This window comes from Cyprinodon variegatus, unplaced genomic scaffold (genome assembly GCF_000732505.1).
Source record: "Cyprinodon variegatus isolate N-32 unplaced genomic scaffold, C_variegatus-1.0 Scaffold22, whole genome shotgun sequence".
NCBI classification, from domain to species: Eukaryota; Metazoa; Chordata; class Actinopteri; order Cyprinodontiformes; family Cyprinodontidae; genus Cyprinodon; species Cyprinodon variegatus.
In genome coordinates, this window is record NW_015150475.1 from 548,426 (window position 1) to 571,450 (window position 23,025).

At 37.3% G+C, this 23,025-nt stretch overlaps 1 protein-coding gene across 3 annotated transcripts in view; it reads left to right on the top strand.

Annotated features, from left to right (window-relative positions):
* The window catches only part of bbox1 (butyrobetaine (gamma), 2-oxoglutarate dioxygenase (gamma-butyrobetaine hydroxylase) 1), a 32,049-nt gene that overhangs the window by 6,124 nt on the left and 2,900 nt on the right, over positions 1 to 23,025 (top strand). For all 3 annotated transcript variants that reach the window (XM_015391325.1, XM_015391318.1, XM_015391310.1), the window contains exons 4-7: positions 18,767 to 18,965; positions 21,404 to 21,509; positions 21,654 to 21,850; positions 22,235 to 22,401. In XM_015391325.1, coding sequence (XP_015246811.1) covers positions 18,767 to 18,965; positions 21,404 to 21,509; positions 21,654 to 21,850; positions 22,235 to 22,401 — 669 coding nt within the window. The remainder of the gene's footprint in view (positions 1 to 18,766; positions 18,966 to 21,403; positions 21,510 to 21,653; positions 21,851 to 22,234; positions 22,402 to 23,025) is intronic.

The following is a 23,025-nucleotide window of genomic DNA, read 5'->3' on the forward strand; positions in this document are numbered from 1 at the left end:
CATTAAAATAAAAGGCTATGATTATTGTTGTTTATAAAACCCACTGCAACTAATCTATGGAAGAAACCATCTATAAACTGGAGAGAAAACATTCCAAATATCCTTTAAAGGTTACTTTAAAGGATAAAGTCAAGGGACTTGCATTAATTTAGTTACGTCCCTGTATTTACCATTCATTCAAGACTTGCTAAACATGCTAATATGTCCTGGATAATTAAAAGTTATAAAAAAAGACAGTGATATAACTGTAAAAAAAAAAATAGAGTTGTTCAACATGCCACCATATGTATCCATCATGTTTTCGTTCAGAGTTGGTCAGTGTGTCAGATCAAGTATTTTTATGATCTGAGACCCAGTTAAAGTCCATGTCAATTTAGAAAATATGGTGCAGTTTTGTCAAGCATTGGTAAATGATCTCAACAGAACTGAGTTTCGTTTACACATATTAAAATGGTTTAATGATAGCTTTCATTTTTCCAGTGGAAAGACAAGAGTCATGATGATGATCTAACAAAGTGCTGCAGGTATTTGGCTACTGTGGACTAAAACTGGTGATCACTTCCCAAATATTGTTGATCTAATGGGCAAAGAAATTACATTTTAAGGAGATCATAAATCACAGCACAGCTGTCTCCTAATTAAAACTAAGAACAAACACTTTCCTGAATGACTTATTTTCAGGGGGCAATTTATCGACTTGCCAAACAGCAGGTGTTTTCTGGTTGTTTATAAGCAACAACCCAGCATTGGAGATAAAACTTATCACTCATGACAATTCTTCTTGTGTGACAATATGCATTTTATTGATTAGGCCTATGAATTACCCAAAAAACTTGACTAAAGCAAACACTTTTTATATTCTCAAGGATATAACAAGTTCCCACTTTTATTTTAACTGGATATAGTTCAATAAAGGGGTAAAAGTGTTTTATATCAGGGACTGTTTTTAAATGAAAATAATCGGTTTGGTTTCCTTCTGCATATTTTCCACTTTGCCTTTTTGTTTCAAAGCTACATTTTGTTAAACGTTCATGTTGGGCTCTGTCATTTTTCTCGCTCTACACCATTAAATTTAAAACTTTTCACAATTTGTCATCTAAACTGTTGATGGCTGTCATGGAGAAACTAGATGATATATTTCTTTTTACTAAATTACATTGTGTAATGCTTGGCCAGTGGTCTCAGCTAGAATTAATTTAATACATAGAACATGTTTTTTTTTTTCTATTTAGGCCTTTCTAAGCAGCCAGTGTGTATGTGTGTGTCTGGGAAGGAGAATATTAGGTCCTGCTCAGACATGAACATTAATGGCTTCATCAATCTGGTAAAGCGATTGTGTTCAGTCATTCATGCGTAGGCCACTTTTATGTTAATGTTCTTCCCTGTTTCATTCAAACAGTGACAAGAAGAGTCATAGTGTGCTCTTGATGTTTTTACCCATTTGCATATGTGAGTTGCTTCAGTCCTCATACAATTTAATATTTTAAACTTCTCTGGAAATTTCTCATTATATCACCATGAACAATTAATGGTTGTGAAATATGTTTGAAAAGCATTGAACTTCTGGATGACAATAACTCAAAATATAAATTTCCTTCATCTTAAAGGTTTTTCACCTCAAATTTTGATGCAGACAATTATTCATGTTTCCTGTTCTTCGGGAGTCAGTGGAGCAATCGTTCTATTTCTACTAAATGTTAAAATCAATCAAAAGCCGTCGTTCAGTGCACACGTCTGCTTTTAGCTTGTGAAAGAGTGAATAGATTCAAATGAAAGAAATAATTCTCTATACTAAAGGGACAGAATCGTTGGAACTCCAAAAGACACAATTGATCATTTATAGAATAGATATGCAGTTAGCTCAGCAGCAATTCAAAAAAGGAAGCATAGTGATTTAAACATAAATAAAAAACTATTTAAAGAAACTTCATGGATTTCATCCTTCTATATATTTCTTCAAGCTTTCCATTAGTCATTTTAACTATTTAAATGGCAGAAACATGCTGCAGGGCAGGTTAGTCTTCTGTGGACCACCCTGAACATGAAGCAGAGAGAGTAATGATCAGAGCTTTCTGACAAGCTTAGATCATGTACATCTGTAAAGGCTGTATGATCATCTCCTGCAGCTTCTTGTTCTTTTGACCACATCCTGAGAAAAAAACGTTACCCCAGGATGGTCAGACAGATGGTGCCTACAGTTAGCACAAAAAGAAGATAAAGGTGCATCTGATCTTTTACATTTAACCCACAGTTGGATCCACGGAGTAAGACTTAGAAATATGTTACAATAGACAGAAAATCACCAAATTTTTAAAGATGCAAAACAAGGTTCCTGGCAGAATGTATTTTAATGATGAGAAAAACAAGAGCTTTATGGCCAGACATATAAGATCTATGTTTTTAGTAGAAGTGAAGATTTAACAGAAAAGGATGCAGCTTAGCTACTGTAAAACATGGAGGGGGTTTTGTTTTGTTTTGGGGCTGTATTATTGTATCTCATTGAAGGTATATATAATCTTAGCAGGATACAATGAAGTCTGAAGGCTATAAAAACATCCTAAAGAGAAGCATGCTAATGGTCAGGAAGCTATAGCCTCCTAGCAGGTCATACGGCCTTCAAGAGGATAATGAGCCAAAACATACAGCGAAGAGCAAGAAAGATGAGCTCAGAATGAACTAGACTATAAATGGTCCAACAGAGATTTCCTTTATGCCCATGTCATCATGGTTTATGAAATCAGGTGAAATATTCAACCAAATCAACGCTAAAATAATGAATGTGAAGGTGAGAATATTGCAGCGAATGATTAACATGTGAAGGAGCTATCAGGACTAAAATATCAAAGTTTGATGTGAAGGACACTAATGTCCACACGGGAGAGGCAAATTGTCAGGCGACCGACAGCAGGCAAACCATGTGGAAAGTTATTATATGCATTGAACTCACCTTAACATGGCACAATTCGGTTGAAAAGTAAAGATAAGAATATGCATAAGTAACAAAAACAAAAGAGGCAGGCAACTAAGCGGGGTGATGTTAAGTAATGTTAGAAACATGTCTGCATATGTATACACAAGACACCAAACGACTAAAAGCACTCATTGTGAGCGCATATCCAGTTCAGAGCCGTGATTTAAATAATTCAGATGTAAATGTTGGGTCTTTATTTTACTGAAACATAATATTTCTCATCTTGTGTTCCATTGTAGAAGTCTGAAGGTTTTGTTCCACCGTTGACAGTTTTCTTTAAACTGTTCAATACTCCCTTTACCTTGGTTTAAGCTATAGAAAAAACTCTTCCGAAGCATGATGCTGCCACCACCATACATCTCTTTGGTCATGGTGTTCTTCTAGAGTAAAGGGTTGTTTTTACTGCATTTATCTTTTGGAATTGCATAAAGTTCAGCCTTTGTTTAATTAGACCTTAAAGGGGAACACTGTTTTTTTACATTGGCCCCTTGATGACGTCATACACACTCCGCTTTGTTTTAAAAAATATAACCGCGGATGTCTGGGGGACAGTGATTCGCCCACATGTTATTAATGCTGGCGTACCATAAAGAACAAATTATGAACAGTTTAGTTTGTGCCTTTAAGTCGTTGCCCATAGAAAGAAGTTACTTGGATTACAAAACCGAATATCTTCGGAACAGCTCCAAATGACACAAAACTAATATGGGTGAGTAGAACATGATGTAATAACATAACGGTGTTCCCCTTTAATGCCTTTAAGAGACCTTTTTTTTTTTTTTTTTTGCTAAATTACATATTTTTTTTCACTTTAAGAAGAAAAACTAAGTCTGTTTTCCAGCCAACTCCATTGCCCAGGCTTTAGAAAAACACAAAAGACTGTTGTTGAATTTAAGAAACTCTTCCAGCTCCTTAAAAATTGTTGAAAGGCTCTTGGCAGCCTCACATACTAGTTTGCTTTTTTTTATAATTTTTTTTTTAGCCATCTTCTAAGGGATGTCCAGTTTAACATAATTTCACCGTTTTGCCTTAGTTTCTCCACCAGTTTCATGGTGTTTCCTTAGGAAAATCTGTGTATTCTTTCCTTGACTGATATCTTAGACTGTGAAATCCCTCTGATGCCTTGAAAGGTCCCAGCAGTCGACCGCTTTTGCTGTCAAATGCTGAAAAGAAAATGTCAGGAAACACCAACTAGAAAAGGTTGGTGTATTTTGGGATAATAAGGGACACTGAGCTGAATTTTATCTTTAATTAAACTTTGTCACAAATGCAGTTTTAAAAGGATGTGAATAGGTGCAAGTTACTCTTTTTTTTAGTTCAGTTTCATCATTAAAGGTGGTGAAATCTATGAAATCATTTACAAAAACTGTTCTTTTTAACAGGGAGGTCATTTTTTTAAATATTCCCTATAGAAAGGATAATCGCACAAATCCACCTTTTACTTTAACTGAATGTTTTTAATCATTTCAGCACACTGAGCTGTTCTACTGCTCTCTATTTTATTACGCAAACTTTACCACTCAAGAAATAATGTTATCTGTTTATTTAAACTCTACTCATACAAACTGTATTTCAAACTGTATTTTCTGAGGAAACTTTTTTTCTTTGTTTTGAAGAAAGCTGGGGATCTAAAAGACTACAAGGGAACTCGTTTTACAGTCCATTTACAATACCTCAGTACACTTTACAGTCTGCCAGGCAGCAGAGGAGAAAGTTCAGCTGTGGAACAAGGTAGCAGCCCTTCAGTGAGGTGGGGCGGGGTGGGGTGGGGGGGACTGTAGTCAGTTTGTGTACGCACACACACGTGGTCCTGAAGGACCCACAGGGCTGAGCGGCTCTTGTTCCTCACAGATTAAGAGTTTATGTCTAAGCATGTTTAAGTTTCAGAAGTCCTCCATTCATGTGGAAGTGTAAACAGATCCGTCTTCTAGAAATTTACAGATGGATAGTCATTTTAAGATCTCTCTTCCTTTTTTAAGCTACCTCTGAGCTATAATTACTCCAGGAAGAAGCTGCTAAGCCCCTGGGCTAAGAGACAATAAAACATGAAGTGAAACACTCATTGAGTTGGATTGCTTCCTCCTGACACCAATCTTTCATTCCTTAAACCAGACTAGAAAGGCCTGCTTTTCTGTGAAATGAATGATGCTTCATTTTACTCAGTTTTCTCCTTCCTTCTCTGTTGTCCTAACTTCCTTGAAGAAAAGATTTTTTTTTTTTTTTTTTTTTTTTTTTTTTTTTTTTTTTTTTTTTTTTTTTTTTTTTTTTTTTTTTCACGTAGCGCTGCCAGATTTTACAGGCCCGGGTCTGCCTGTTTAAGTGTTTTAGCTCTGAAAGTGTGGCATGTAGGGGACGCTAAGGTCAATATGATAACTGGAGCTTTGGGGTTATTATTCACGCTGTACTTTATCGTCTGTTTCAAGTTTGAGGTAATGTTTTCTTTCTCCGGCTCTTACGTTTCTATGGAGTTTCACGCCGGAAAACACTGCGTGCAGTTCATCAGAGAGGCATGAAAAATGTATTTTCCGGCATGAGTTTAGATATGTTGTTTAAATTCTGAAGTACTTAATTTTAACTGAGCTGAATTATTTTCCCTGCACGTTTCCAACATTGTTTATTGTGTCTGCAAGTCTTTATGTCAGGTTTAGGAACCACTTGACAAACTGGATAAATCATGTTTTCAATCACCATCGGATGTTAAATTAAAATTTATATTTGCTCCTCAGTTGAATGCGATATTTCATCTCAATTTAGTCACTGCAGGTCTAATAGATACACATGCCTTCATCTTTATATGCTTGTACGTACTTCAGAATAACCTGAACTAGGTAATGCTCTGAGAAATGCTATGAATCGGCGAAGCAGCAAAACGGCTGATGTCTGTATAACTGAGGGACTTATTCAGAGCCCTCCATCTGTCTCTGCCATATGGAAAACTGATTTAAAGTGAGGGTCAAGCAAAAAGCTGCATGTTCTTAAAAATACAGTCTCTCTCCTGTCAGTATTTCCTTTCATAGCAACGAACAGAGTGCTGAGCCTCAACATTCATGTTCCAGGAGTTCAAATTGAATTTTCTGGTTTCCAAAAACCCAGGAGTTCTTGCAGTCTTCTCTCTGATAATTTTTTTGTTTCTTCTAAATTTGAGTCTTTTTAGAAAAACGGCCTTCCACTTACTTTCTAAGATGGTAATTGTAATATCCAGTCACTTGTGGTTTGTCTTCAGATAGTTAGTCGGACCACTTTTTAAATTGTTTGAACACATCAGCATTCACAGCGTGTCAATGCTAAAGGATGTATCTATTTAATTATCCTGCATTTAACTCTAAATCTTAAAGTATTTCAATTAAGATAGAACTTGCATTGTAAGGACAGAAGAATTCAATTCAGTTTATTTATATAGCGACAATTCACAACACGTCATCTCAAGGCACTTTACAGTTCACCAGATCATACAGTCAAATTGATTTAAAGTTTTCTATCTAAGGAAAACCAGTTAATTGCATTGACTCATTGACTCGAAGGCAATCCCACACACTAAGCATGCTTGTAGGGACAGTAGAGAGGAAAAACTCCCTTTTAACAGGAAGAAACCTCCAGATAAACCAGGCTCAGTGTGAGCGGCCATCCGCCGAGGCCGACTTGGGCTCGAGGAGACAGAAGCAGAGATACAAAAAGCAACCACTTCCAGGAAACACACAGCCAGGCAGACGAGCTCTGAGCCAGCTCCCATGTCAGAGGATGAAGAGAGCACATCCAGCCAGTCACTGTCAGAGAAACAGGATTACACTGAAAAACAGGCAGATCTCCAACATCTATAAACAAAGGTGTTGATGGCAGTAGCACAGCTGATATTTCTCTCCCGGATGGTGTAACAGCCAACAGGAACAGACGAGGCGAAGCTACTATGAGAAAAAGCAGAGAGAGCATAACGTTAGAGATTGAACTAACAGATTCTGCAGAGTGGGAGAATAGATAGATAGAATGATAAAAAGGGGTCCCTATGTCCTCCATAAGTCTAAGCCTATAGCAGCATAACTATTTGTAATAACTAGTTGTAGTTTTTGTGTAGTTATGCTTCATTCTGCAGCGTTCAGTAAACTCTGTAGATCGTCTCTGCTGCTTTGTCCCATGAAGCTGCCGCCAGTAAACAGCTCTGTTGTTATGGTACATGTCCTTCCTGCTCAGTCCTATTGGAAGCTGCCTCAAAGCAGGTACCAAAGAAATCAGTACCTTGCTGAAAAAAAGCAGTAATGGAAACGATTGCAGTTTGGGCAGAGTGAAGTGAAGCCGCCAAAGTATAGACCTTGGACAAGGGCTGTTAGAGGCAGTGGCCCAGTTGAAATCCAGATGTACATTGATTTTAAAGTTAAGACTTGAAACTTAATGGTAAGGAAAACTCTTCAGCCCATCAGAGCTTGAGCTATTTTTAGAAGTTTTAGCAAAATTGTATTCTTTATGGGCAACAAAGACTTGTGCCCAAAGACTTGCTGAGTTGTAGAGATGATTCTAGAAAGACACGACTTGAAGACCCCTGCCTTAGAGGGTATTAACACCTCGATTTGAAAACCTTCTACCCCTTCTCTTTAATTTATTCCTTTTTTCTGGACTTTTTGTGCCAAACAACTGGATGGATGCTCACTTTTTGAGTTAGTCTTGTTGTGCTTCCAAACAGACTCAGGTGCAGTTTAGATAAAATAGAAATCGGTCAAAATGCAGAAAGCATACATATGTTTGGACTTAACAAGCCACCGTACTAGTGGACCAAAGGACTTTTCAGGTGTAAACACTCCCTAACTTCTCTTTATTGGTTTTATATCATCAACAGTTTCCTATGAAATGCATTGATTTTGGGAGTTGTAATGTGAACTAAAGTTCAGTAATATTAATACATTTACATACCTGTTTTTCAAACTTAAGGTGGCTCACATTTAGATTTTATTTTCTGTTTTGTTTTGACAGTGTAAACTTTAAATGATTCATGACACCAAAAAGATCAAAGATTTTAAAGCGTCCTGGGTAAGCCTGTCACTCACAGTGCACTTCCCTACGATGACTCCTGTTTTCACCAATAAATCCGTCAGTGATTTACTCCCCGGCTGCCAGATGCTTTCAATATTCAAACCGTGTCATCATCTTAAGCCTCCCATTTTGTGCTTGTCATATTTGTTTAGTTGTGACGGGAATTATGACAAATTTCATGTCATCGTACATGCAAGGAGGTAAAATTATGCCCAGAGATTGATATTTAGTAAATGTATTCTGTCTCCCTGCTAAAGATCCCATTACGATCCTCACCCTCTACGAGGCGTAAAAACAAGTGTTCGTTAACAGCATGAGTCATTTATTGGTTAGAGTTACCTAATTATGTTTTAATATTACAAGCAAGAAGTAGTGCTTCGTGTTCTGCGGCCCACCTACCCTTCACTTTTAGTGTGGTTTCACACATCAAGTGAACAATTGCTTGACTGGTAATTTGATCGCTGGAGAGGCTGAAACAAAAAAGGCTTAATGACTTTCTGCTCCATTTACATTTATCTTTTAAGAAGTGCTTCGCTTGGTTCTGTTGTTGAGTGCAAAAGAAATTGACATGCCCACAATTTGCAGTACAGCTTCATTTTTCTGGCTAGACGGATATATTGCTATTTATTTTCTCCTTCGAGTATTTGTCAATTAGTATTTTGTGTTTGTAGCTGTTTTTCTTATTTTTTAAATATAAGGATAAAAGTTTGCATAAAATTCAGTCACATATTGAAAGGACTCATTTCATGAGAGTCAGGATTGCAAAAAACATTTCCATTTTTCCAAATGTCAGAATAATGAGAGGTATGTTTATTACTTTGAAATGCTAGTTTATGCACATAAATACTATAAATCTGTCCACTTTATTACTAAATGCAATCAGTTAGGCTGGATTAGACTTTTTTTAATCAATTTGGATGCAGTTATTTTAACTTTGATCTTAAATTTGGATCTTGCTGTCAGATGTATTTTTTTGTGACCTGGTTCTATAAGAGACCTGATTTCTGCATGTCTGGACACGCCGTCCCGTGCCAAACGCCTGATGTCGTTTCACATTTATTTATTTTCTTTCTTTCTGGATTTTCTTTGCATGTTACTTTTTATGAAGTTTCACAGTTTCTTTTTTCTGTTTTGTTTGTTTTTACTCGCCTCTTTTCCAGGTTTGAATGGTTTTCATAAGCCTATAATCCGTTTCAGATTCCCATCTATCATAAAGTCAATGACTGGCCGGGTCCTAATTCCTGCACAGGACTGTTTGAGTTTGGCCTTTTCCAAATTAAGGCTGCTGACTGATTCTTTCAAGCAGCAGCAGATTTGTCAGTTCCCCATCATGCTGGTGGATTCTGCTCTCAGTCCGCCAGGCTCTTGGAAACATGACTTCATTCCAATGGGAAATTTCTTTGTTCTTCCAAACATGAACATCATTTCACACAACATTTAGTTCTTTGTGAAAACCAACTTTTAAACTGTTGCTCTCAGGCATAAGTATGTGCTGTGTTATCAGCCTTAAAGTATTTGAGGAATTTGTACTGTAAACCACATCTTGGGTGTTTTTTTAATTTGTTATAATGACTTTTCACTGTTTAGTGTGATGTAATGAACATTTGATCGTTCCAGCAACTTTTCACATATTGGACTCAGTCTGAGGATTCAGATTTGTTCCCTTTCAACATTTTTTTCACTAACTCACAGCATTTATCTTCCTGTAATTGTTCACGGATCAGTTCTATTTAGGTCAGTTCCCACCTCTTTGTCATCTTTTGAATTTTCAACATCTTGTTCAGGCCACAGAGAAAGCTTAACGATCATAATGACTGGGGTTTTCACTTCTCTGGAAAGGCTTGATGCTTGAAGTAACACTGACAGCATCTAGTACCAGTTGCCAAAAAATGGACTCCTGTATGAGATACTGCTGCAGGGCTCGGCTAAGTTTTACGAACAGGCATTTGCAGATGGAGAAGCTGTTAAGTTTGCATTAGTGGGTTGGGGCTTGCAGCTCACTGAGAAAACAGAAAACACTTCTCACTTTGTCTCCCTAAGCTTGGAATCCAGGAGCTGCACACTCATAATGCACCGTTGTTGTTTTTTTTTTTTTTTAATAAATATAGTTTTCTTAGATCAGTAAATGGCAATGTGAGGTCTCAGCTCTGTAGTTTATTGAAATCTAATGTAAAACATGAAATTATAACAAATGCAATTAGGAATTAAAGCTGCACACAGATGATTGAGCTCAAAGCATTTGATTGTTGAAACGTCTGTGACGTCATGTCGTTCTTTCCAATCAAAGCACCAATTAGTTAGGTTAGAACAACATGAAGCCTGCAATTAAAAAACAAACAAAAAGTCTTTAGACGCAGGTTTCCTTTTCTGTTTTTATTCAAACCATTCAGATTCTGACCAATCTGCAAAGGTGTGAAAGTCTTGGTCAATTTGACATGCAGAAAGACTGAAAACATCCATGCCAGTTAGGATAACAGCCTCCACCTGTTTTCTACACTCTCTCTGCCTATTGTCAGGTACTATTTAGTCAGATTCAAAGGGGTTCAGTTTGTTTATTTAATATATTTCCTGCTCATTAGATCTGTTGAATTTAGCATCTGCTTATTCTCAGCATATGTGCTAAAATATCAAACACAAGGCTTTTTGGCATAATCATTGGAGCCTGTGATTGCATTTTATCATAAGCTATAAGGCTTAAGAACTGAGACATAACCGTCAATCCTCCACAATAAGAATCCTTAAACATGTGCGCTAAAGTCGAAATGTCTTATCTGAAGGTTATCAAAGCGGCTTAAGGCAATGTTCCACAAACACTTTTAAGCAAGTGCTGCTTCAGTAATTACTGTGGTTTCAATCTGGCACCATACGGGCTGACAATTTAAACCGATAAATCAACACTGCTTGGATTTCCTTTTTTTCCCCACGTTTTTTATCTTCTATATCTGTTGGTGTTTCATTCATGGCTGAAGGTTGCAGCTTAACTGTGTTTTTAATCCTAATTAAAGAAGCCAGAATTTTATATATAAAAGTTGCAGAAAATCTGACTAAAAGTGAGAAAGTTGGAGCTTTCATGCATAATTAAACCTTGAAATCATCCATCATGGACAACACCTTCCACCCTCTGAGTCTGCACCAGGCTGTAGAAGAGCTGAGCCATTAGTGAAAGAATTTTACTCCTTATTTGTAAAAAAAAGAACGCTACCGCGGGTCATTCATCCCTGCTGTAACCAGACTCTGCAATGCAACTACAACTACGTACAACGGCAATAACTTGCAATTATCCTATTCTGTTCCCCATTTTTTGGTATCTCTTTTATAACAGTCATGTATGTGGAAATCTTTTTTTTTTTGTCTGTTTTAGATCTTTATTTACCTTGTAAATTATTGATAGCAAAATCTCAAAAGAAAATGCTAGAACACCAAACCCTGGCTGCCAGTCGGAGGCTAGTAGGGGCACAATTTAGGAGCAATGATCTTAGCAGATCTTCTCTGCTGCTGAAAACCCAGTGCTGTCTCTGCCCTGTTGATTGTAGGTCCCTGCTGTAGTCAGACATCGACCTTTAATATTGTTGGTCATTTTGTCAATAGAAGGGGGGGAATCTCTTTAATTAAAGCTTGTAAAAATAACAAGTTAATGAAAAAAGGTTGAAATGGTGAACCAGGTGGACCAAGGGTGATTGAAAAATCAGGCAGCTTTATTTTTTTAATTAAAAATCTTTAGTAGTAAAATCCTGCTTTGCTAACATCAACACTTGGTGTGATGTCTTTTTTCCTTACTTTTTAAAAAAAAGAAGATTTTTGTTCATTTAGATATTTTTCTTTTCTAAAGATATTTATTTTCTTTATGTTTATCTTTAATCTAATTGATCTATCTTTAAATAAATATAATTTCATTCAGACATGAGGTTTAATTTCTCTATAAAGACCATTACCATTCTCTGTGTTAGATTTATATGTGATATAGGTACAATTAAAATATATATATTTTTAATAAAATACCTGTTCTTTATGGATAAAGTTTATGAGTTTTGAATATTGACCATAGATTAAAAACTATCCTTCATAAGATCGATAACATGGAAATTAATATGCCCAAATATTAGGAATAATTATCCAATTTGGTTGAAGATTATTCTTAAACTCATTAGCTGCTGGTTAATACAGAGTGTTACCAAATTAACTACTTATTTTCCCTAAAACAATATTTTTTTTGTTTTACATATAAGTAATTCAGCTAATTTTTTTAAAATCTCATTTTTAGTGACAATCTTAAAACTCATTTTTTATTTTTGCATATTTGCAAACATGCATGTAAGAAAAGTTAATTGACTGGAACTTTAACACCTATTTGTTTCAACATAATACTAAAGTAGAAAATGTTTTAATGGTCCATTAAACAGAGAGACCATATGAATGAATCCTGAATGCTTAAAAAATAAAACTCACTCAAATAGTCTTAAGCAGATGTTAGTGAAAGAAAACCCTAAATCTCTTTATCAAAAAAAAAAAAAAGGATGCAAAAAGATTTATATCCATTGTAGACTTCGGCTTTAATCACACAAGTATATTTGAATTGTTTGCAATAAAATCTCCCAAATAGCTTAAATAAGTTTTTATGTGCTTGGTCTCTTAAAAACAGTTATTTATACCATCTGGCTTTGAAGCCCTGTCGGTATATTCCAGACGGTCCACTGAAGTGAGGTGATCCAAGCTCAGAGATAAAACTTATCCAAGTCGAAACAAAAGCCCTGTGGATAACGGCAGTGATTGAAGCAGAGCTTTAAAGGACTCCCACCAGAGGAGAGCGACACAGGCCTCCAAGCTTCCACAGAGCACAGTGAGAGCAGATCCAAAGTACCATGAACTGCATAACAACCGCAGGAGCCTGGGCTTCAGGTTTCCTCATCTGGAAAAGCCACTGTAGCACACTACAACTGTGGGAGAAACAGAGCAGGGAATTTTGCACATACACTATATTGTCTGGCTGTCAAAAGTGTCCCTTCAAGCACACGGCAACCCTTTTCTTTCCGTGCATGCCAGAGTAATTTACACAAATGACCGCACAGAAAAAATCTCAAGGCAGTCATATAGTCTGTGACTATTTTATTGCTAGGAAGTTATTAAAGAAACCCTGATATTCAGTTTTTTTTAAAGTTCTGTTAACCACATCTGGAGATTATGCAAGAAAAGCAGGTCTGTTCAGATAATATTCTTAATATATAAAACATACTTTATCAAAGATAAATCATAGACAATCGTCCAACATCATGTTCTCAGAAAAACTCCAAGGATTGTTTTATGCTAATCTTTTAATTAAAGATTCATGATGATGTATAATTGTAAAATTAAAAATGTATTAGGGTTTTGGAGTTATAATTATACTTCTGGCTGAAGATTTTAATGTTTTTCAATTAAACTATATTAAAACGATTATAAAAAAGCATTTCAGATGTGAGATGGGGGAAAATGCAAATAGCTGAATATCTTAACTTTCTGTTTTCAATTAAGTTTTTGCAGATTTTAAAAAAGGAAGAAAAAAAGCTAAAAAAAAAAAAAAACTTATTTTGATAAAAATTAAGACTTGAAAATATTAGTCTGCAGTTTTGAATGTTTATTTTAGAAAAGTGCAACATGTACTGTTAGGGTGAAAGTTTGGTTTTTATCGATATAGGTGTTTATATTCAAGCACCAACTTTCCTGTTTTCGTTAATAGAAGATATGGCAGACCAATCTAAAGTAAAGGATGATTAAATGGACAAAAATGTTGCAGCGTTTTCAAGATATATTTTTTGATAAAAATCCTAAAAATGTGGCTTGAATTTTCCATTTAATCTAATGGAAAATGCATTGCTATCAATTGGCAGCGGAATTCACCTAATTAGTACCAAATAATGTTTACAGTTTAAAATGTTGCTTGTTGGATTCAAGTAGTATTTCAGGGCAAACAGCAGTCTAAAGAATAAATAAGTTACAAAACAATGCACATGACAACCTCGTTAGATGTTACAAAACACCTGAGCGTGGAGCCGACGTCCGTTTCTCAGCAGGACAATCACTTCTACATCCAGGTAGAGCTTTGATCATTCTGCTTAGATCACGGGTTAAAGTCTTCTTCTTAAGAGCTGGTTTCCTGCAAAACTTTGCTGCATCTTTGCTTTTAAAACAATCATATTTAACCAGCTTTACATATGAATTTAGAAGTGAGTTGACCAAAAGCTTGATTGCATAACAGGGAGGCAATCCAGCTGTTCAGCTACATTGGTGTGTCGGACCAGAAAACATCTAAAAGACTGGCCCTAGGACTTAAGCTGGGACCAGAGTTACACAGTAGTCTCGCTCTGATGCAATTTTCTTTCCTTTCCTTCTTCTGCTTTTTCTTTTCTCTTCACTGTTTCTCAGCTTTCATTCATTTTTTATGTGAAAATATCGAGTCGTGTCAGAAGGGTTCATTAAAATGTTTGTTTAAAGTTCTTTTCCGCTCGCATGCATTAAATGCTGCCTGAACAGGTACAGTACACAAATCGCAGGTAGGAAAGCATGACTGAGCTTTTTTCTTTTTTCTCCCGGGATAAAAAATGAATATAAAGTGAAATAATAATCTCTTACACCAAAGGGTTCCTCATAATGTCAAGATCGCTCAAAACTTCAAGTCAGTTGAGCTTTAAATAAATCCTCATGAGCTGTTGGCTCAGTTGATAAGGCGCATCTCATGCTGTGTGCTATTGAAGCTGCTTGAGCTGTCTCACTTCGACAGCCTCAGTTGCTTTGCTCCCACTGCTCATTTTCATACTGCCTATGACTTCAATGTCATGTCTGTTGTCAATGACGCCTGCTGTGTTTCCTACCATCAAGGGCCTTTGCAGCTGCTCAGAATGCCTCTGGCTTAGCTTGTGCGTGCATGGAAGGACTGCAGCGTCCCAGAACAGAGTCTTACTGTACGTTCAAATGTTAATAACTGCAAGTGAAAAGAATAGTCTCTTTGAGTAAAGTTGTCTTGACTGAACTGAAATAAGGCTGAGGAACATTTGAATTTTTCATCAAGTTTCTGGTCATTCTGCGGTGTCACATCTGAATATTATAACAAATCTTCTTTTATATAGTGTATATGGGTGTATCTGAGGAAAATTTACTCTAAAACCACCTTATTGAATGTAAAATCACCAAATGAGATGCAAAAATCATACATCTTTAGCGCATTGAGAATTGAATGGGTTTGGCTGTTAGGAAGGAGACTCAGAATCGAGTAAAAAAAATTTTTTAAATATGTGATAAATCATCACAAAGTGCCTTATAAGTATGACATTAAAGTTATTGTTTAGATGGACTTTTAAAGTAATTTGGTTTCTGCCTCGGTCTCAAGTCTATTGCAACCCCTAAAAGTTCCCTTTAGTATTTTTAAAAACTTTACTCTGTCCATCTTCAAATTAATCCAATTTTATTTGTTAAGCACTTAAAAACAGCCACAGCTTACCAAAGTGCTATACAGAAAAATAAATAAGACATAACACCGTACAGATGAAAAAACAAAACAGCTAAAACATGGGTTAAAATAACATTCACAAAATCAAATCAATAAAAGTTCATAAAAAATAAATGGAATAAAAGATAAAAAAAAAATACAATAGATTCTTCGTCTCAGTTGAATCCCCAAGACCTGGCCAGACCATCTTATTCCACATGACTATTGCGTTCTTTTTATGATTAGTGGATTTCTAATGTTTCTTTTCTGCCACTCACCCTAATTGGCCAGATTTATGGTATACACAATTCATAATTTTCTGTTAGGCAGATTCACACAAAAGCTGGACTTAAGTTGGCATTAATTATATAATCTGTTTACTTAGGAAAATAAGTGACCTCTGACGGCAGTCGATGTTATTCAGAAGAATTAGATTAAAAGCGTCTGAATACAGTATTTTATTATATTGTCTTTTCCTTTCTTTTTACAGTTATGCATTACTTTTTTGTTGGATGTTGTTTTTAAACATTTAAACTTGGGCGTATTTAGGAAATTCGGGGCCCTAGGCAAAGACAGGCAAGGGGCAACACATAAAAGAGACCCATTATAAAGATACAGAATTTGTTTTCCTCTCTATGTTTTGTGACTTTTCATGCTGTCTCAAAAGGAATGAAAGATTTTTTCCAAGCACCAAGCTCACTTAGCTGATTGCTTCTTTCTGTGTTTCCAAAAAGGTGAATGAAAAAGTAAATAACCCAGTCCTTATTTTCACTGTAGACAAGCCATGATCTGCTTATCTGTTCTTACATTTTTCATTTGTATGAAATAATAGTTGCATCAATCTTGACAGCAGACAAGACAGAGGAGAGCAGGAGGCGGGGTTAGCAATCTACCTGCTCTGAAGTGCAGAGTTTGGTGCTTTTATATGTTGTCGCCAAAGCCTCCAGTAGCAGAAAATAGTTGCTAGATTTGGTGCTAGATTTTGAAATAAAAGTGCTAGAGGGGTCTGAAAAGTCAATAAATATATTGACAAAGGCGCTAAATGGGCAACACTGCGCTTTGCATTATTTGTTTTGAAAAGGTTTGCTGCTGTCTGTTTGGACCATTTTTAAACATGTGTAGGAAATGTCATTAGAATCATAAAATTATTATTTTTTTAAATTAAGGCCTTAATTGGCATTAAAATTCATTAAATTTGACAATTGTGGCATTAAAACGGCTTCGGAAAAGAAGCTTGAGGCGGAGAAAAGGCTAGAGAATCGGGAAAATGCAAATGTGAACCAAAGTGGTGGAAAAGCGAGGAACTCAGGACATTGCTGCAGCCTGTCCACGGTGAAGATGACGAAGGATTTTGCCGTATGTATATATATATATTTCATTAAGATTATTTCTAAGAGCATTAAAAGAGCATCAAAAAGCATTAAATAAGAGTTACTCATTAATGTATAAACCCTGTAATATTAAAAGCATTCTGATGCCATTTTAGCAAAGGATTTTTATGAAAACATGAATAGTTGTATTAATCATACATGTAAACAGAATTTTTTGGGGCCCCCACGAACTTGGGGCCCCAGGCAACTGCCTAGTACTGCCTAATGGTAAATCTCCCCTGCATATAAACAAATGCAGTTCTCTAAGGCTCTATTAGATTATGCATAATTAAAAATTAGACCTTATGATTAAACATGAAGCCTTCCTAAAACATCTTAAAACCATAAAGTCATGATGTTATGTTCAATAAATCTCCCCTAGCAGCACAAATACTTGTTTACTTGAAGTTTTATCTGTTTATAACTTGACCAGATTCTGAACTTTGAACTGTTTGGATTAAAAGGCCCATAATTATATATTTCTCATTCTGCATCTCTTCCCGTCACAAACAAGCTGCTTGGAGTCTCTGATTACATGATTAGACAGCAGATATATTCATGCAAGGTTCTCATCTTTTGTTCCGCCCAGCAGGCTCACTGTGAACTGTCCTGATAATGGTGAGCGTGACGAGTTTCAGAATGAGGTTTGTCCTGAACTGCAGCTGGGACTGCACACATAGACCAGACTGCCGCCCACAGCCAGGGCCGTTCCATAACGACCGACATCCGGAACTGAGAGAGAAAAAAACCTGAAGCACTGCTACACCTGTAGCCTCCCAATTAATTGTAGCATCCAAGTTTTACTTTTTGCTCCAGTTTCTCCTGCTCTCTTTGTTTGCCTTCACCCTCATGACATGTTTTAACAGGCAGCCGGTCCTTGACCGTCCAGAAACTGATCATTTGTGACAACAGCCTGGGGGGGGAGGTCTGCGAGCCACGGTGATCACCGTGCTCCTGACTCATGTAGCCTCTGTATTTGTGCTCCACTGCTTTAAATAAAAAAAATGAGGTTAGGGAATCACCAGTTGACGTCTTTCTGTTGCATCTTTAAATCTACAATGACTCAAAAGGGGGGGCGTATTTTCTTTGGTGGTTTTGGACGTTTCAGATGAGAATAAATCATGGAGTTCAGCTGAAACAGTCAGACTGCTAAATCCTGGTGTTATTCCCATGGTTTGTCTGAAAACTTTATCAGGGTTTGTTTTGAACATAGCGGTTGCTTAAAAGACACAAAGAGGCACCACAAACACCAGACAGGTAGACACTTTTACCCCCCCACCCCACAAAATGTACTTAGCAGATGTTTCTTAGGAAGTCACTGGAGAGAGGCTGCATGGAAAAAGGAGTGGAGCCAGCTGGGCGGAGAGCGGTGGAGGATTCTTTCCATTTGGGTCTGTCCGACCGAGACATGCTTACTGTTTTTTTGTCTTCTCAGAGAACCATTTGTCTTCAAGTGTGCAGCAAAGTTTATAAAATCATTCTGGTCCAATAAGCATAGGATGCAGTAATGGAGTTTGAGATAAATTACATCCTTTCTGGAATGAAACAAAGTGTCATACTTGATTTTGTCAAGTAGAAAAAAGTTTTTGGAGCTAAACAGCCAGAGCGAGGCAGTGTTTGAATAAAAAAATGTGTTCTAATCTTGTCTTGATGTATTTTACTAACAGTAAACAAACTAAAGGTTGGATGTTTTGCAATGTACTGACTCAACATGTGCTGCACATCTGGATGGCTGTCTTCCATTTTATCAGCACAGTCCAGTTTACATGGAGGATTTCTGAGTGCCGTCCATGTGTGCTCAGTTGTATGTTTGTTTCCTGGATTAGAAAAAGGGATTTATTTTTGCTTTTACAAGAACCTAATGCTGGTTTACCAAACAGAAATAAAGAAACATCACAATGAATGCTATCAAATGGTCTATTTTTTATTTCACCCTTTGCATTTCAGAGCGTTTTTATTGGGACGCGTCGCTGCGTATTCCCAGGGCTGACTTCCACGAAGTTCTCCATGACGATGGCGCTGCCCTCGCGTGGCTCCTGGCTCTACGCCGAGTCGGCATCGTCCACCTAAAGGGGGCGCCTGCAGAGCAAGGCCAGGTGGCCAGACTGGCTGAGAGGATTGGATATCTTAGGCTGACGTTTTATGGGTGAGACTGTGATGTTTACTTCATGTTCAGAACTGAAAATCCACATGAAGCTGGGGATTTTGGTTTGTTTAATTAATGCAAGCCAGCTGAACATATGTTTGAAAGATCTAGTGCAGGGGACAAGTTTACACACACTGTCAGGGTCATAAGAAGTTAGGGCTCTTCAGGCTCGGACTGGGAACGATTTTCGGCCCTGGCATTTTTTCATCTACACCAGTCGACTTATGGACAATGTAGTTAACATTGTATTATTTCTTGAGCTCCTTGAGTATGATTTAAGGAGGGTCGACCTGTGCAAGCTGAAAGTAGGACCGGCCCACCGGGCAAATAATGCCTGGTATCACAGATTACCAGTCTGAGTCTGGGGCTCCTGATGATACATTTGAATTATTCTACTGGTAGGATGGACTGATTGTACAACAAGTACTTTGGTTTAGTTTAGTGGGGGATTTGGATGCACAGGTTTTAAATTACTGTTTGGTCAGTTTTAACTTAGAAATGGCTCTTGGTTTTCTTACAACCCATAATAATGGGATAACTTTCCCTCCTCCAGTTTCAGTGCGGCCATCATTAAGCTGCTGGGTGTTTGCTTCCTGGATGAGCATAACTTTTAATAGTAGCTCCAAATGTTTCGTTGGGGATGAAGTTGAAGCTACTGAAGTAACTTAATGTGAACCCCTTAGCAGCTGACCTTTGCTTAACTCTATCGGCTCCAAGGACCACCAGTAGGATACGGGCAGGTTGTCCATTATTCCCAATTGGATGACCTGTCTAATTCATTGGAGGATAAGTATTTGGGATCATTGTCCTGTTAAACACCAGCTGGTGACCAAGTTTCAGTCATCTGACCCAAAACGGTCATACTGAGATGGGAGAAAGTTGGTAAAAATGGGCCCTGCAAAGGGAAATATGAAGGAACACCAAAATATAAGGAAAACCTGCACCCAAAATCAGCCCTTCCAACCTCTGCTGCCCAGATTGTTTGGCTGAATGATCTCAAAAGAAAAATGTTTAAGGTCAGAAGAGAGGAATGTTGAGCTGTTTGGCAAGTGAGACGGTAAATATGTTGGGAGGAGTCAAAGTCAGAGTTTAAAAAGCTAAGAACAGCAGCAAAAGTCAAGCCTGGCAGTGGTATCATCATGCTGAGGTTTTGTTCTGTTAGCAGTGGTACTGGGACACAGATAATAAAGGAGGACTACCTCCTAATTACCTTTACTTCAAATCAACATTTGAAACGTGGATAAAAGTTAGTATTCAGTCCGCCAACATTTAAACCACTTCCTCTGAGAACCTTCTACGGTCGATTAATGTGCTCCACAGGCAAAAGATTTCTCCCTAAGGGGATGGGTTAAAAGCAGAGGACAAATTACCTCACTGCAGGACAATTGAGGGATATTGAGATACAAAAAAAAGGTTTATTACAACATTATCGACAAATGACAGAGGAAAATATATTCCTCCTCTTTTTCAATAATAACAGAAGTTCTTAAAAAGTAAAACATACTATTTATTAGAAATCATAAGCTGACTTTAAAAAAAAATTCTCTCAAACAGTATTAATGAACTTCATTAATTCTGATAAGAAGAACCAGTAAAAGCAAAGCTCCTCTGCATTTTGCTGAGGGACATTTTACCAACTACTAGTGGATCTGACTGTCAATAATTCAGTCTCTACAATTAATTTAAACACAGTTTCTATTTTTTTTTTTCCTTTTCATTAATGGAGCTTCATTACAAAATAATTTCACTTTTTAAATTAAGGTCAAATAGTCCTGCTCACGATGACTGAATATGAAACATTCAAAAAGAAGGCAAATGTTTTAAGCCAAGTATTTTAAGTGTATGCACCAGTGATTCCTCTCTAGCCTTGGTTCGTATTGGCTCCAGAGTTGAGCTTAGTGAGTTTCTCTTCGCCCTTTTTCCATCACAGCAGTTCATCACTTTGACTTATTGCTGGGCTGATTGTTTCAGGACAGAAAAGAGAAAAACAAACTAAAAGTGTTTCATCTTTCTTTTTTTAAGTCAGAGGAATAACCTGGTGCACTCAGCTGCAACAGAGGTTTGAATCATAAAGCTCTTCCACTGGCGGTGGATGAGCTCATAGAGCAGGAAGTGAAAAGTCTGCAGAGGAAAACGGAGAGGTCTGCCACCACAGAAACTATTAATGACTCAAGCCTTGTCCAAAACGAGGCATACAAACAGAACATTGAAGATAACTTTACCTCATTAGCGCTCAACTCATGCTGCATCTCAATGAAGGATCTGCTTAAGAGTCTACAGTCTGAGCGTTTCTGTGAAGCTGCCCAGTTTCCCCTCAGGGAACCCTCCGAAGTTCATCTCATCTCATCCTTTTCTCCTAATTGTCGCTGCTGATCTTCTGTTGCCAAAGCGGAATAATTAAAGTGGGGTTTATTAATGAATGTTATCTTTGTCCTCAGGCATACATGGCAAGTCCAGGACAAATCCATGGCAAACAATGTGGCATACACTTCTGGGAAACTAAGCCTGCATACAGACTATCCTGCTTTACACTTTGCACCTGGGGTGAGTAAAATCGTTCTTAAATGGCGTTTAGAGGATTAAACAGGAATGGGATCGGTGATGAATCATGTCTTGGCATTTGGCCTTCATGACTTCAGAGGTTGGAAAGGAGCGTTTGCTCAGCATGTGTGCTTCGGACTGCTGTAGGTACAGTTCCTGCACTGCATTAACCAGGCGGAGGAAGGAGGGGAGAGCGAGGTGGTGGATGGCTTTCACATGGCCGAGCAGCTCCATAGAGAGGATCCAGAGGCCTTTCGGACGCTCACCTCACTCCGCATCGACTTCACAGACACCGGGACAGACTACTGTGACTTTATGCTACAGTCAAAGAACCGTATAATCGAGTAAGTTCTGTTAAAATGTCAGCTGTCTGTTTATCAATACACAGACATCTGATTTCACACAAAAGAAACAGCAAACTTCACCTTATGATGGTGTTCAGTTATTATATTCGGTGTGAGAACACTGCCCTCTGCTGTTCAAAATTATTCAATTATATATACACAGTAAAACTTTACATGTGAATTAGACAAAAACACAAAGCTTAGAAATATAACAGAATAGTGATAATCTACATTCCACATTAAATATAAAGTCCAATAGGCCGTAAAGATGTTTAAATGAATCACATCTGTTTTTGTTTTTAAATTTCATGTTAAGCTAGAACTAAATAAAAACTGCTTCAGTTCTAAACACTAATATTTTGTCCTTCTGTATTTTCTGATCAGCGTTGACTCTGAGGGTAACATCTGCAAAATAAACTACAACAACGCCACCAGAGACTCTGTGCTGGACGTCCCCCTGCATCAGGTTCAACCCTTCTACAGGGCCCTGAAGGCCTATGTGGACATAATGAACAGACCAGAGAACGTGGTCACCTACACCATGGAGCCAGGTCAGGTGGTCGCCTTGGAAACCAGAACCAAAAAAGAAAAATATACTCTGCCTCACATTGCTGTTATTTATTTATTAAACTAAAACACAGTAAAAGTAGAATAAAAGACAAAACTGTCTGTATTTCCATATTTCACAGCTAAAAACCTAAAACTGCTACTCTTGGGCTTAAATTCTCCTGAAGAATGTGTTTTCAGGCCAGTTTACATGTTTCCTTTAATTAAGTCCAAATATCTTGCAGAAATAATTCACACAGTGAACACTTAATAAACCAACAGATACAGGTTTAAACAACTCAATGACTTCAGCTCTTAATATTTATAAAAATGAAGGTAAAACCAGTATTCTGCCTCGTTAACTCCCAGGAAGTTATTGAGTGAACAGAGATGGGGCCTGATTCTGAATCCTGAAGGAAAAACAGGCCGGCATCATAGCCGCCATCCTGATATCTGTTGCAGCTATTGGTGTGCATTATAAAAACAAAATGGAGGCAGTAGACAGCCTAGTCATGAGACTGGAGCTAGATATTTACACAAACCACCTGGACGGTAAAACACACTTGACATGTCTTCAACAGCTTTATACATCCAGACAAAGGCTCAGTAAAAGGATGATGGTGAATGAT